Source organism: Anopheles marshallii, chromosome 2 (assembly GCF_943734725.1).
Source record: "Anopheles marshallii chromosome 2, idAnoMarsDA_429_01, whole genome shotgun sequence".
In the NCBI taxonomy this organism is placed as follows: domain Eukaryota; kingdom Metazoa; phylum Arthropoda; class Insecta; order Diptera; family Culicidae; genus Anopheles; species Anopheles marshallii.
The window spans coordinates 74074469-74090597 of NC_071326.1; the positions used below are offsets into that span (position 1 = coordinate 74074469).

General features: G+C 42.1%; 4 protein-coding genes across 4 annotated transcripts; 3 read left to right on the top strand and 1 right to left on the bottom strand.

Moving 5' to 3' along the window:
* Nucleotides 1–3535: 3535 nt before the first annotated feature.
* LOC128718553 (histone H1-like) lies at nt 3536–4273 on the top strand. The gene has a single exon (XM_053812176.1). The coding sequence runs from the start codon at nt 3536–3538 to the stop codon at nt 4271–4273; it is 738 nt and encodes a 245-aa protein (XP_053668151.1).
* Nucleotides 4274–8705: 4432 nt separating this feature from the next.
* Nucleotides 8706–9443, top strand: LOC128718554 (histone H1-like). The gene has a single exon (XM_053812177.1). The coding sequence runs from the start codon at nt 8706–8708 to the stop codon at nt 9441–9443; it is 738 nt and encodes a 245-aa protein (XP_053668152.1).
* Nucleotides 9444–12432: 2989 nt separating this feature from the next.
* LOC128718555 (uncharacterized) lies at nt 12433–13013 on the top strand. Its single transcript, XM_053812178.1, has 3 exons — nt 12433–12437; nt 12502–12619; nt 12693–13013. The coding sequence occupies exons 1-3, from the start codon at nt 12433–12435 to the stop codon at nt 13011–13013; spliced, it is 444 nt and encodes a 147-aa protein (XP_053668153.1).
* Nucleotides 13014–14659: 1646 nt separating this feature from the next.
* On the bottom strand, nt 14660–15240 carry LOC128718556 (uncharacterized). Its single transcript, XM_053812179.1, has 3 exons — nt 15236–15240; nt 15054–15171; nt 14660–14980 (listed from the first exon to the last, which is right to left on the bottom strand). The coding sequence occupies exons 1-3, from the start codon at nt 15238–15240 to the stop codon at nt 14660–14662; spliced, it is 444 nt and encodes a 147-aa protein (XP_053668154.1).
* Nucleotides 15241–16129: the final 889 nt, after the last annotated feature.

The window sequence follows — 16129 nt, forward strand, 5'->3', positions numbered from 1 at the left end:
CATCCCAAAGGCAAATATGACGTTGAGCCACAATTGTGTAACACCCATGTTAGCTGAACATTATCGTGAAGCTAACCGTCTTGCCAAGGAAGCTATGCGTCTCTCCAAAGAGGACAGTTGGAAAAGAATCGGTAACAACATCGATCCCAACCTCTACCTGCAAAGAAATTTGGGGGAGAATGAGTGTCCTCTCAGGTAGAAATCAACAAGCTGCTTCTCCGATTACCCCAAACTCGGCACCACCCTCCCTCTAAAATCCCTGAACCCTTCACTAAACACTTCGCCAACACCTCTGCAACTGAAAACATCCCCCACCTAATTTTTCGACTACCTTAACAAACTCAAAATCCATACCCAGCCCTAAAATTAACGCTACCCACCATAGCTATAATAGACTATTCTCAAACAGAAGAACTAAACTGGGTCCTTTAACAAAGTAAAGGTGTTTGAAAACTTCCTTTCACAAGCCAAACAAAACCACTATCAGAACAGCTATCCAGACGGGGCCTCGGTGGACGTCTCACCAACTTCATCGAGAGCTTTCTTTCTGACAGCACCTTTAGAGTTCTCCTTGGTGCCGACATTTCCTATCTCCACACTTGAAAATGGCGTCCCACAAAGGACTATTCTCTCACTTACCCTCTTCCTTATCAGCATTGAATCATTATTTTGCTCCATTCTTACACAATCAAAATCTTTCGTATACGCAGGCGATTTATTTCTTCATTTTTATTTACTTAACAACAGTTCCATTATGTGAACGTTAGCCTATGTCTGGTTAGCATAGTTTTAGTTAGCCTATGTATAGTTAGTTTAGCTATATGTAAACCGTCTGGCCGATTTGACATTCATTGAATTTACTGGTACGCGATACCAAATCCACTTTTGCCAATTCAGTTCAGTTTTTCATGTTTCACTATTAATCAAGTCAGGTAATAAGCTTAGCCAAATACAGATGAACTAGTTCGAGGATCTGATATCTTCTCCCTCTACCTGTTTAAACTGACGCTTCAAGGTGCAACTAGAGTCTGCTGTTATCTTAATTATGAGTGTTGACTTTGAGTTCAGGTCACACACAAAGGGGCTGGTCTTCAAATTGTATACCCCGCCCAATAGGTGCAGTTACCCACCATCTTACAAACAGTTTGGGTTCGATATGTTTACTGACTATGTTTAAGAAACTGGACTAATGGACTTCATGCAGAAATTGGCTAAGGTTGTGAGAAAATGGGAGCCATTCATGGAATTGAACAAGGTTATCCGAAGTTTGGGTAACAATTATTTGTCGTGAGCTTGATGGTTGGGGGAAAACAGGGATCGTATGAGACCTGATAGTTCAATTTGATCCAAAGCATACTGGCCCTAGGTACTGTCCCAAACGAGAGAATCATTAGATCTTAGGAACATTAGCAGGTGAGGGATTGGTTGTTGGAGCTGGTTTTGGAGGAAAATTGGGACTTGAGATCCCCCGAATGCTGCTATCTGTTGTTTTGGTTGATCATCACTTAAGTGGTTGAATATCGCAGAAGTATGTTTTCAAGTCAATTGTATTAGTAAGTATCAATTTATAGGTCGTACATATCCATAGAAACATCGATTACATACATACAAACTGTAAGCTAAAATGCGAAATAAATCGTCTACATAAGGTGTAAGATGTTTTTCGTAATTACAAAAAAGGGATAACTGCACTGAAATAAGCACCAACATCGAAATTCATCTCTTAACCTCTCACATTGTGTTTAGGCGTTAACAAGCATAGCTGTAAAGAAATGTAACAATAGAACCACCAAGAATTTTAAGCGTTTTGCTTTGTTGGTCACTTTGTAAACAATTTCGCTGTCCTGCATTATGTTTGAATACGTTTTTGAGTTCATACTACAGAAAAGATTCGTAAAAGTCATGCATCAGCTATGGTGCAATTGTTTTATCTCATAAATTATTGTAATGAGAATGAAGCGTTCCACTCAAAATGATTGGTTCGGTAATTCCATTGTTAAAAAAATGTCTCTATGATCTCATCAAAAACAAACTGTACGGTTTAATTTCTAACCTGCAAGCACCTTGATTGATTTAAATGATTCGAATTTGCGATGTTTTCAGCAATTTTGAACTCAACGCAGCGCACTCTGTTGGCTTGTCTGTGAACTACAAGTCCTTTTTTCAAACGCACCAGTACACAATCTTTGCTTTGTACAAGGATCATGCCATGACACGGTCGCACATACTGTGTAATATTCGTCCAGTGCTAATTTTGCAGCAATGAAACACTCATAAGCTCCTTCCTCAATCATGATTACATTTTAATTTGACAAAATAGAATTGCTGTAGATTTGTGGGCTTCATATCAATCGAAATTTCGCCCTAGTTGACCATCCAAACGAAGGACACTCATGCAGGATAACAGCAAAGGATAAACGGAAAAGGACGATTAAATCGAATTAAACTTTACGAAACACTTTACTACACAAAGTTGATGGTTGAAAAGTTTAGAGATCTTCTCCGAACTAAACTTGTATTTGCATGTCATTTACACAGACCATCCGAATGTTTTTCCAATACTTGTGCCCAATTAGTTGTAGCGAAAGAATAAAGTGCTTGTTGGTGTGAGCATGGATTTTGCAATATCGGCTGCATTTTGAAAATTCCTTGATTGTGTTGTTCTACTTATCTGAATAAATTGCTATTTCGTAAAACCTTTTCATTCCAATAACTATCTCATTACCAAACATTAAAGGCTTCTCGTCTGTCACAAGCCTCTCGTAGACTGTACGTCTTTCCCGCACAGCTGTCAATCGGCTTGTAGAACAAACTTTCACAGGCCTGTACGATGCATTCTATCTCAATATACATTATTGGAATGTCGAAATCACTTAACTAACCTATTTTTAACTTAATTTTGCACATGTTCTGCACTAGAATGCATAACATTCTCCAAAATTATCATTACTTTTGCACACAAGACCAACCCAAACAATCAAATGTCATTCCGGTTTGGATCGATCTGACGCACCAGAGTTGCCTTTTGTTTTACGATTTTTATGTACTTTTCTCTTATCAATTATCGCTCGTAAGCCACGATGAGTGAGAAAACATGTTGAACTAGTGATTTAATATCAAAAACATGCATTTACAACTGTCTGGTATTAATTATGCCTCATAATGTCTCACTGCACATCATCAGCATCGCATACATTCGCACTTCCATCGCGATTATCTTTTTCCACAGAAACATTTCATAGACGATGAATACATTTTTGGATAGCTCAACATTTTTACTACGCGTTGCAATTATCATATCATGGGGTTCAGAACAAATTACCAGAGAATTCGGTCAAAAGTGGAACAGTATTTTTGCAACTCTCTTTGACATGAGCGTTGAAAACTTGACGTAAGCGCTTGGGGTAGTTCCCCGTCGGGACTTATAAATCGAGGGACCATAGAGCGAAAGCGAATGGTAGCATAAGCATAAACATAAACACAGTTGTGTCAGTGTGTGAGTGAAAGCATAGCAAAGAAGCGCGAAAGTAACACGATGGCCGATACCGTAACGACCGAAGTAGCTGCTGCAGCCGCCGCCCCAGCAACCGTGGCCAAGTCGCCGAAGAAGCCGAAGGCCGCCGCTGGTCCCAAGAAGCCGAAGCAACCGGCAGCGCATCCTCCAGTGAACGAGATGATGCTGGCCGCTGTGAAGGCTCTGAACGAGCGCAACGGTTCGTCGCTGCAGGCGATCAAGAAGTACGTGGCGGCCAACTACAAGGCCGACGTGACCAAGCTGGCCACCTTCTTCAAGAAGGCGCTCAAGAGTGCGGTCGCCAGCGGCAAGCTGGTCCAGACCAAGGGAACCGGAGCGTCGGGTTCGTTCAAGCTGTCAGCCGCCGCCAAGAAGCCGGCCGTAGAGAAGAAGAAGGCAGCAGCCCCGAAGAAGTCCGCATCGGCCGCAGACAAGAAGAAGAAGGTCGCTGCCAAGAAGCCGGCCGGAGAGAAGAAGATCGCCGCCAAGAAGTCCACCAAGAAGGCAGAGACTGGCAAGAAGCCGAAGACAGCCGCCGCCAAGAAGCCGAAGGCCGCCGATGGTGCGAAGAAGGCCGCCAAGAAGCCAGCTGCACCCAAGCAGAAGTCCACGAAGCCATCCAAGGTCGCGGCCGCCAAGCCGAAGGCACCGAAGCCAAAGAAGGCCGCAGCTCCCGCCAAGAAGGCTGCAGCCCCGAAGAAAGCCGCCGCCCCAAAGAAGGCAGCCGCTCCGAAGAAGGCCGCAGCAGCCAAGAAGTAAAGGGCTTCTTCTTCCCACGACACATCCTCAAACAACAGTCCTTCTCAGGACTACAATTCGATTTGTAAAAGGATTCGTTTCTTGACTACCTTCTACTATCCCGAAGCTATCCACGTTTCGGAACAAATGGCACTCTTTTTCATTTTAGGTTATGGAATGGCATGCTGAATTTCAAACCCTCACCAAACCAATTACCACAAGACCTTCTGCTCATTAGTTCAGCGTCCCTGTTATCAACATACACCTACAATAGATTGGGACCTTAAACACTAACTAAAAGCAGGAAAATGTTTCTTAACGTAACAGCCGAAGTGTACAGACGTATTTTTGAGCTCTTCTTTGCTTCGCGTGCTGCCAAAGTGCAAACTTTTGCCACTGTAACGGTTTTGTGTAAGCAATTCCCGTAATTTTAGTGGTGAAGTGGAGTGATTTGTTCCACAGTTTAAAAATAATTTATTTAACCACATTACATGCAATAGCCGTTCAAATAGAATCACACCTCCCAGCCTTCGTTCTTTGTTTGTATCAACCCCCTGGTCTTACATTTCCAGTTCTAAACAGGTAACTTACCCAGCTAATCCTCCAAATATCCAATCCTCCCATTATCCTTGGTGATCTTACTGCAAAACATAGTTCCTGGGGCTGTTCTATAACGAACAATCGTGGCGACAACATAGGCAACATTTTTTAATTCTTTCTCCGTGAACTCCTTTTCGACCGAACTCCCACCCGCATGTCTCCCACAAATGGCACAGGCTCAATCAATAGGTACTGCACCATCTCATACTCTATTCTTCCTCAATTCCAAACCCAAATTAGTAACGATACCCACAATAACGACCACTATCCCATATTCATCCCCAGTAGCTATCCTCCTCATCGACCACTTCTACCATCCCAAAGGCAAATATGACGTTGAGCCACAATTGTCTAACACCCATGTTAGCTGAACATTATCGTGAAGCTAACCGTCTTGCCAAGGAAGCTATGCGTCTCTCCAAAGAGGACAGTTGGAAAAGAATCGGTAACAACATCGATCCCAACCTCTACCTGCAAAGAAATTTGGGGGAGAATGAGTGTCCTCTCAGGTAGAAATCAACAAGCTGCTTCTCTGATTACTCCAAACTCGGCACCACCCTCCCTCTAAAATCCCTGAACCCTTCACTAAACACTTCGCCAACACCTCTGCAACTGAAAACATCCCCCACCTAATTTTTCGACTACCTTAACAAACTCAAAATCCATACCCAGCCCTAAAATTAACGCTACCCACCATAGCTATAATAGACTATTCTCAAACAGAAGAACTAAACTGGGTCCTTTAACAAAGTAAAGGTGTTTGAAAACTTCCTTTCACAAGCCAAACAAAACCACTATCAGAACAGCTATCCAGACGGGGCCTCGGTGGACGTCTCACCAACTTCATCGAGAGCTTTCTTTCTGACAGCACCTTTAGAGTTCTCCTTGGTGCCGACATTTCCTATCTCCACACTTGAAAATGGCGTCCCACAAAGGACTATTCTCTCACTTACCCTCTTCCTTATCAGCATTGAATCATTATTTTGCTCCATTCTTACACAATCAAAATCTTTCGTATACGCAGGCGATTTATTTCTTCATTTTTATTTACTTAACAACAGTTCCATTATGTGAACGTTAGCCTATGTCTGGTTAGCATAGTTTTAGTTAGCCTATGTATAGTTAGTTTAGCTATATGTAAACCGTCTGGCCGATTTGACATTCATTGAATTTACTGGTACGCGATACCAAATCCACTTTTGCCAATTCAGTTCAGTTTTTCATGTTCCACTATTAATCAAGTCAGGTAATAAGGTTAGCCAAATACAGATGAACTAGTTCGAGGATCTGATATCTTCTCCCTCTACCTGTTTAAACTGACGTTTCAAGGTGCAACTAGAGTCTGCTGTTATCTTAATTATGAGTGTTGACTTTGAGTTTGAGTTCAGGTCGCACACAAAGGTGCTGATCTTCAAATTGTATACCCCGCCTAATAGGTGCAGTTACCCACCATCTTACAAACAGTTTGGGTTCGATATGTTTACTGACTATGTTTAAGAAACTGGACTAATGGACTTCATGCAGAAATTGGCTAAGGTTGTGAGAAAATGGGAGCCATTCATGGAATTGAACAAGGTTATCCGAAGTTTGAGTAACAATTATTTGCCGTGAGCTTGATGGTTGTAGGAAAACAGCGATCGTATGAGACCTGATAGTTCAATTTGATCCAAAACATTCTGGCCCTAGGTACTGTCGCAAACGAGAGAATCATTAGATCTTAGGAACAATAGCAGGTGAGGGATTGGTTGTTGGAGCTGGTTTTGGAGGTAATATTGGGACTTGAGGTCCCCCGAATGCTGCTATCTGTTGTGTTGGTTGATCATCACTTAAGTGGTTGAATATCGCAGAAGTATGTTTTCAAGTCAATTGTATTAGTAAGTATCAATTTATAGGTCGTACATATCCATAGAAACATCGATTACATACATACAAACTGTAAGCTAAAATGCGAAATAAATCGTCTACATAAGGTGTAAGATGTTTTTCGTAATTACAAAAAAGGGATAACTGCACTGAAATAAGCACCAACATCGAAATTCATCTCTTAACCTCTCACATTGTGTTTAGGCGTTAACAAGCATAGCTGTAAAGAAATGTAACAATAGAACCACCAAGAATTTTAAGCGTTTTTCATTGTTGGTCACTTTGTAAACAATTTCGCTGTCCTGCATTACGTTTGAATACGTTTTTGAGTTCATACTACAGAAAAGATACGTAAAAGTCATGCATCAGCTATGGTGCAATTGTTTTATCTCATAAATTATTGTAATGAGAATGAAGCGTTCCACTCAAAATGATTGGTCTGGTAATTCTGGTGTTAAACAAATGTCTCTATGATCTCATCAAAAACAAACTGTGCGGTTTAATTTCTAACCTGCAAGCACCTTGATTGATTTAAATGATTCGAATTTGCGATGTTTTGAGCAATTTTAAACTCAACGCAGCGCACTCTGTTGGCTTGTCTGTGAACTACAAGTCCTTTTTTCAAACGCACCAGTACACAATCTTTGCTTTGTACAAGGATCATGCCATGACACGGTCGCACATGCTGTGTAATATTCGTCCAGTGCTAATTTTACATACATAAGCTCCTTCCTCAGTCAGGATTACATTTTAATTTGACAAAATAGAATTGCTGTAGATTTGTGGGCTTCATATCAATCGAAATTTCGCCCTAGTTGACCACCCGAACAAAGGACACGCGAGCAGGATAACAGCAAAGGATAAACGGAAAAGGACGATTAAATCGAATTAAACTTTACGAAACACTTTACTACACAAAGTTGATGGTTGAAATGTTTAGAAATCTTCTCCAAACTAAACTTGTATTTGCATGTCATTTACACAGACCACTCGTAATTCGAATGTTTTTCCAATAACTTGTGTCCAATTAGTTGTAGCGGAAGAATAAAGTGCTTGTTGGTGTGAACATGGATTTTGCAATATCGGCTGCATTTTGAAAATTCCTTGATTGTTTTGTTCTTTTTATCTACATAAATTGCTATTTCATAAAACCTTTTCATTCCAATAACTATCTCATTACCAAACGTTAAAGACTTCTTGTCTGCCACAAGCCTCTCGTAGACTGTACGTCTTTCCCGCACAGCTGTCAGTCGGCTTGTAGAACAAACTTTCACAGGCCTGTACGATGCATTCTATCTCAATATACATTATTGGAATGTCGAAATCACTTAACTAACCTATTTTTAACTTAATTTTGCACATGTTCTGCACTAGAATGCATAACATTCTCCAAAATTATCATTACTTTTGCACACAAGACCAACCCAAACAATCAAATGTCATTCCGGTTTGGATCGATCTGACGCACCAGAGTTGCCTTTTGTTTTACGATTTTAATGTACTTTTCTCTTATCAATTATCGCTCGTAAGCCGCGATGAGTGAGAAAACATGTTGAACTAGTGATTTAATATCAAAAACATACATTTACAACTGTCTGATATTAATTATGCCTCATAATGTCTCACTGCACATCATCAGCATCGCATACATTCGCACTTCCATCGCGATTATCTTTTTCCACAGAAACATTTCATAGACGATGCATACATTTTTGGATAGCTCAACATTTTTACTACGCGTTGCAATTATCATATCATGGGGTTCAGAACAAATTACCAGAGAATTCGGTCAAAAGTGGAACAGTATTTTTGCAACTCTCTTTGACATGAGCGTTGAAAACTTGACGTAAGCGCTTGGGGTAGTTTCCCGTCGGGACTTATAAATCGAGGGACCATAGAGCGAAAGCGAATGGTAGCATAAGCATAAACATAAACACAGCTGTGTCAGTGTGTGAGTGAAAGCATAGCAAAGAAGCGCGAAAGTAACACGATGGCCGATACCGTAACGACCGAAGTAGCTGCTGCAGCCGCCGCCCCAGCAACCGTGGCCAAGTCGCCGAAGAAGCCGAAGGCCGCCGCTGGTCCCAAGAAGCCGAAGCAACCGGCAGCGCATCCTCCAGTGAACGAGATGGTGCTGGCCGCTGTGAAGGCTCTGAACGAGCGCAACGGTTCGTCGCTGCAGGCGATCAAGAAGTACGTGGCGGCCAACTACAAGGCCGACGTGACCAAGCTGGCCACCTTCTTCAAGAAGGCGCTCAAGAGTGCGGTCGCCAGCGGCAAGCTGGTCCAGACCAAGGGAACCGGAGCGTCGGGTTCGTTCAAGCTGTCAGCCGCCGCCAAGAAGCCGGCCGTAGAGAAGAAGAAGGCAGCAGCCCCGAAGAAGTCCGCATCGGCCGCAGACAAGAAGAAGAAGGTCGCTGCCAAGAAGCCGGCCGGAGAGAAGAAGGCCGCCGCCAAGAAGTCCACCAAGAAGGCAGAGACTGGCAAGAAGCCGAAGACAGCCGCCGCCAAGAAGCCGAAGGCCGCCGATGGTGCGAAGAAGGCCGCCAAGAAGCCAACTGCACCCAAGCAGAAGTCCACGAAGCCATCCAAGGTCGCGGCTGCCAAGCCGAAGGCACCGAAGCCAAAGAAGGCCGCAGCTCCCGCCAAGAAGGCTGCAGCCCCGAAGAAAGCCGCCGCACCGAAGAAGGCAGCCGCTCCGAAGAAGGCCGCAGCAGCCAAGAAGTAAAGGGCTTCTTCTTCCCACGACACATCCTCAAACAACAGTCCTTCTCAGGACTACAATTCGATTTGTAAAAGGATTCGTTTCTTGACTACCTTCTGCTATACCGAAGCTATCCACGTTTCGGAACCAATGGCACTCTTTTTCATTTTAGGTTATGGAATGGCATGCTGAATTTCAAACCCTCACCAAACCAATTACCACAAGACCTTCTGCTCATTAGTTCAGCGTCCCTGTTATCAACATACACCTACAATAGATTGGGACCTTAAACACTAACTAAAAGCAGGAAAATGTTTCTTAACGTAACAGCCGAAGTGTACAGACGTATTTTTGAGCTCTTCTTTGCTTCGCGTGTTGCCAAAGTGCAAACTTTTGCCACTGTAACGGTTTTGTGTAAGCAATTCTCGTAATTTTAGTGGTGAAGTGGAGTGATTTGTCGCACAGTTTAAAAATAATTTATTTAACCACATTATATGCAATAGCCATTAAAATTGAATCTCTTCTTCCAGCCACTGTTCTTTGTCTCTATCTACCACATACTCTCACAATTCCGATTATAAATAGTGAACTTACCCAATTAATACACCAATTACTCAATCCTCTCATTATCCTTGGTGACCTAAACGCACAACATTGCTCCTGGGGCTGTTCCATAACGAACAATCGAGGGAACAATATTGGCAACATTTTTGAATCCTTCGTCAAGTCCTTTTCAACCAAACCCCCACCCGCATACCTCCCACAAATGGCTCAGGGTCAATCATTGACCACAGCACCATCTCATCCTCCATTGCACCTCAATTCCAAATCCAAATCAGTAACGATACCCACAGTGGTGACCATTATCCCATGTTCTTCTCCAGCAGTTTTCCCACTTATCGACCACTTCAACGTCCCAAGTGGAAATATGAAGAGGCCGATTGGGAAAAATACCAAACAGAAATCACTTTCAACCTTCCCTTAGAAGAACTTCCCACGATTCCTTCACGCCATAGAAAATGCAGCTTCCCTTAGCATCCCCCGTACCAAAGGCACTCGTTCCAAAAGAAAAGTACCCTGGTGGAACGAAACAGTCGCTCAGACTATTAAAGCCAGGCGTATTGCCTTACGGAAATTCCGTCGAGCCAGCAACACCACCGATAATTTTTTTACACCCGTGTTGGCTGAACAATATCGTGAAGATAACCGTCTTGCCAAGGGAGCTGTGCTGTGCGGACACATGGAAAAGATTCGTTAGCGATAGCAATCCCAACTCTACCTCTAAAGAAATTTAGAGGAGGGTGAGTGTCCTTTCGGGTAGAAAACCGCAAGCTTCTCCAATTTCCCTGCACTTCTCCGGCACAACTGTCCCTCCCTCCGAAATCCCTGAAACCTTCGCCAGACACTTTGCCAACACCTCTGCAACTGAAAATTTTCCGCCCAATTTTCTAAAACACAAAACAAACTCAGAATCCATACCCGTCCGTAAAACAAACGCTACCCACCATAGATACAATAGACTATTCTCAACAGAAGAACTAAACTGGGCTCTTAGAAAATGTAAAGGTTACTCCTCCGGTCCTGATAATGGGGTAGATCACGCTCTAAGCCAGTTTTTTTTATGCGTTTTGACGTTTCCAGGCTTATCCGCTTACAGCTCGCCATACAAATGGCAAGCCAAGTTAAGCCTAGGAAAGAAGGATTAGATTGGTTTCTCAATGAAAGTACCCAAAACCCAAACTCGACAAATGTCAAAACAAAGAATTTTGCTAGTTGGTCTGAGCCAGGTTAGGCCATGTTTCCCGTGTGCAAAAAAGGTAAACAAATTTTTTTTAACGAAAACAACTAAAAAAAGATTATTTTAATAATCAGACTTGTATATTATTTCATTGCATTGAAATTAAAATTAAATTACTAAACTTAAATCGATTTTCCTCAAATTGTAGTTTATAAAAATGATCCCTTGTGTTATTCTTTATGTCAAAATGCTATGTCCTTTACGAATCTGTACAGAATGATACAGCCCGGTACCTGGATTATTTGACAGATACAGGCTTAAAGCTTAAGCTTTGTAACTTTTGGGATGATCTACCCAAATATTGGTTATCCTCTCCTTAAAAACCAAGCCAAACAAAAAATCCTCAACATTTATAACGACATCTGGTCCACAGGTAACATTCCTAAGGAATGGAAATCCAGCCTCACTGTTACGAACGTTATCGTAACAGAAAGGCTCATAAAACGCGGTGTAGTTTTTAATAGCTTTATTTTCCTCGAGAGAGGGCTAAAAAATTCACTATCGTTTCGCAATTAACAAATGAGCGCTTTTTTCCCTTCGTCAGTCCCCTTTATGCCTTTTTCTCGTCCTGGCCAGCCAATGACCCCTAATCGAAACGTCATTTCGGCCCGATCGACTCCACTTCGTACTGGGCGACGACGCCAACGCCATCTACATGTCGTTTATCTATGACGCTGGTTCCTAGCTGTTCTAATTTTAATCGGACCGTTGATTTGTATCAACACTCACCATCCCCATCCCTAAGCCTAACAAACCTAGCACTGATGTAGATAGCTACCGCCCCATTTCTCTTCTCAGCTGTATAATGAAAGTCCTAGAACGCATGGTTAACTCGGGGCCTCGGTGGACGTCTCACACACTTCATCGAGAGCTTCCTTACTGACCGCACCTTCCGAGTCCTCATTGGTACCGACCTCTCCAATCCACACACACACACACTCGAAAATGGCGTCCCCGAATAGCGTCATGATTATTAAGCCCCGCGCTTTACATTACACACTTCTTTGGAGTGCGATTTTATGAATCGTTAGAATAGCAAATAAATCGGCTACATATGTGTAGGTTCTCCGCAAAACGATACCCATTCCCATAAACTTAATCGATGATAAACACAATCATAGCACTGTAACAGATTCAATGTGACGAATATAAGAAGCTTTGCTCCCCTATGCAATCATCAGTTGTCTTAGGCTCGGAAGAAGCACCACACCAAAGATGAGGTAAGTTAGAAGTAAAGCAACTGACATTTTCCGATTCCAATTCCAACACGTTCATTTCTCGCAGTTACACCGCATTTCAATTGGAAGTTCTCGAACGCCACAACCAGCTACGTCCCAAGCACTCGGCCTCACCTTTGCAGCTCGATGCTGGTATGTGTCAATATGCACAACAATGGGCTAATGTAAGTGATCGTGCTTGTGTTTACAAGTCTCACTGTGATCATATTACATCTTTTATAATTGTATCATTCACAGTACATTGCAAGTCGGAATGTCATGCAACATCGCTCTAATAACAAATACGGAGAAAATATCTACGCTGCTTTTGGGAAAAGTAATGTCACTGGCACCGAAGCCGTGGATGCGTGGTATAACGAGATCAAGGATTATACATTCGGGGCGGCGAACCCGTCAAACTTCTCGCAAGTGGGCCACTTCACGCAGGTGGTGTGGAAGAAATCACGCAAAATAGGGGTTGGAATTGCTGCACAGGGGAAAAACATTTACGTCGTTTGCAACTACGACCCTCCCGGCAACTATGGAGGCCAGTATTCCGCCAATGTGACAAGATCGTGAATAACAAAGGCTGCTAGAAAGACGAAACTGTCGTAATAAACGTTTGTGGATGAATGGTTCAGAACGTTTAAAATCTTTCGAAGCACCCTACACACTTTAGACCTGTTATCAATGATTGGTGTGTTGTTGGGCGGAAAAGATATCAGAATTTATGATGAGCACAGTAAAGTGTCATCAGGTGTGCACAGAAACAAAAAAAGTTACTTGAGAATGGACTGTGTATCAGTCTCAGTGTGTCATACTTACGACTAAGTTGTAAGTCGATTTGTTTATCTAACTTTACTGATTATTTAGTGCGGTGCAGCGTTATAGTCGTTGTTTCAATCTCTGTTCTTGCCTCTTTGCCTAAAATCAACTTGATTTGAATATTATTTGTTGTGTTGTGCACACCTGAAACCGAGGGCAGGGCACTCACCGTCATCTTGCCGTTATCGGTAAATGATTGGCCCAGGTTTTGCAATATTTCCGCATGGCCCAAATGGGACAATACCGCTCGCACACGATGGACGCTTTTTATCGTGTGTCGTACAAGAGAATAAAACCGCTGCGGCCTTTTAAACGTTTAAATATTTGCGTACATAACTTTATTATTTGTATATAGTGTTGAAAAATTATCGCCAGAACACCTTTACAGGTATTTTTTAAATGGTTTTAATTGTAGATTACTTGGGGCGGCCCGGTGGCATGATGGTAGCGGCGCCGGTCTTCACATGAACGGACCGGACCAAAATCCCGTCCGGGCCAAACCCCCCGTATCAAGAACTGACTATCCGGCTATGTGGTAAAATAAGTCGATACGGCCAGGCCGTACTAACGAAAGGAAAAAAAATGTAGATTATTTCATTTTTGATTGAACTTGTAGTAACCTTAAAATCGTGAATTTGTAGACCTTGATTTCAATGTATATTTACTGCAGTTTGTATTTATCGTGGATGTCACGATGGAAATGTCATGGTTAAGTAAAAAAAATAAAATCAAACTGTTTCGACGATTCGGTTGGCAAACGTGTGTTTTTGACTTATGGAGAATTACACATTATAAATTAAATGAAATAAAAAAAAAAAAACATCAGGTGACAGGGAAACGAGTACGCCAAAGCCAGAAACCTTCATGATCCTGATGATCTCCAGTGCATTCTAAACTTTTCGAGGGGTAATGGGGTCATCTGGTTGCAAAGTCGAGTAGCACTGCGCGGTCGACAATCACGATCGGAATGCATTGTATTTTGTGATGTTTTGCAAAAACGTGTAATTCTCTATTGAAGTGAAGAGGAGCGCGTTCAATTGCGACTTTAGACTCAATACTCTCGTTATCGCTTAATGAAGAACACAAACAAAACAAAAACACTTCCTGAAGTTAAATAAACGTTCAGCTCAGTTCTAAACCTAGTGATATCGTGTCTGTCCTCAAGTTACTCACTGTAGTCTCATATTAACATTCGTAGGTGCATCAGTACTATAAAGATAGCACCTTATTGTGCCCATCATAAATTCTGATATCTTTTCCGCCTAACACACCATTCATTGATAACAGGTCTAAAGTGTGTAAGGTGTTTCGAAAGACTGTGAATCATCCACATTATTTTATACATTCCGAAACATTGATTTACAAACATTTATTGTGACACTTTGGTCTTTCTAGCACGATCACGATCTAGTTACATTGGCGGGATACTGGCCTCCATAGTTGCCGGGAGGGTCGTAATTGCAAACTACGTAAGTGTTTCTTCCCTGAAAAGCGATTCCAACCCCTATTTTGCGTGATTTCTTCCACACCACCTGCGTGAAGTGGCCTACCTGCATAAAGTTTGACGGGTTTGGAGCTCCAAATCTGTAATACTTGATCTCGTTATACCACGCGTTCACTACTTCGGTGCCAGTGACGTTACTTTTCCCAAAAGCAGCGTAGATATTTTCTCCGTATTTGTTATTAGAGCGATGTTGCATGACATTCCGACTTGCAATGTACTGTGAATGATACAATTATAAAAGATGTAATATGATCACAGTGAGACTTGTAAACACAAGCACGATCACTTACATTAGCCCATTGTTGTGCATATTGACACATACCAGCATCGAGCTGCAAAGGTGCGGCCGAGTGCTTGGGACGTAGCTTGTTGTGGCGTTCGAGAACTGCCAATTGAAATGCGGTGTAACTGCGAGAAATGAATGTGTTGGAATTGGAATCGGAAAATGTCAGTTGCTTTACTTCTAACTTACCTCATCTTTGGTGTGGTGCTTCTGCCGAGCCTAAGACAATTAATAATTGCTTATGGAAGTACAACTCCTTATATTCGCTACAGTAGAGCTACCTGGTCATTAGCTGGTCATTATTGTTCAAACTGAGTCTCGTAAATCCAGTGACAATTTTTGGCTGAATTCGGAAGGGATTAACGATACGGACGAGTTCGACGAACTTACACCAGTTCTGGATAATAAATCGAATTCTAATCTAACATAATTTTTCGATGGAGGAAGACCCCGCGCACCCCGAGCGGATTAATTGGATAACGATAAATAAAATCTAAACCTTCATCACGATAAAGAAAACAATTAGTACAACTCTAGAATGTACGATTATTGCGACCAGTTGTCCCGATGACGCTGCCGGGTTAATCGTGTTTTATCTCTTAAGGGTAACGGAACGATGTCTACGGTTAATGGAGCTACGTACATTACTTTTTAAAAATGTAATCTAACTAGCGTTAAGAAATGTATTGTGTTTTAATAAAAGTTGGTTAAAGTTTAAGAGGCAAAATCATCAGGCAGCAACGATCCCCAGTAAGATTACAGCAGAAGCGAATTCAGCCGGAACACCGAATAGCCTCGAGAATTTCTGCAGCACATCATCATTAAAAAGCAAATCAGTGTGTACATCAAACAGGAACCGTCATCGCAACATATTATCGCGCTTTAGTTATCTGCTCCTGATTATTTTTTTATAGATACTTTAAGCTAGCTAGATTCATTCGCCTCTTTGCTGTAGGTGGTGGTGGTCTGCATGGCTATAGATGGTTATATTTCTTTGTACAGCTAACTAATGCGGAGGAATTTCCGACGATTCGAGTTCGGTGAAAGGATGTTCGTGATGTTTGCGTCAGGCTGGAAGGAATT

Excerpts from the sequence above, each read along its gene's own strand:
- LOC128718553 (XM_053812176.1), top strand. The coding sequence starts at position 3,536 with ATGGCCGATACCGTAACGACCGAAGTAGCTGCTGCAGCCGCCGCCCCA.
- LOC128718554 (XM_053812177.1), top strand. The coding sequence starts at position 8,706 with ATGGCCGATACCGTAACGACCGAAGTAGCTGCTGCAGCCGCCGCCCCA.
- LOC128718555 (XM_053812178.1), top strand. Across the intron at positions 12,620-12,692 it reads ATGCACAACAATGGGCTAAT|TACATTGCAAGTCGGAATGT; the intron begins GTAAGTGATCGT and ends TATCATTCACAG.
- LOC128718556 (XM_053812179.1), bottom strand. Across the intron at positions 14,981-15,053 it reads ATGCACAACAATGGGCTAAT|TACATTGCAAGTCGGAATGT; the intron begins GTAAGTGATCGT and ends TATCATTCACAG.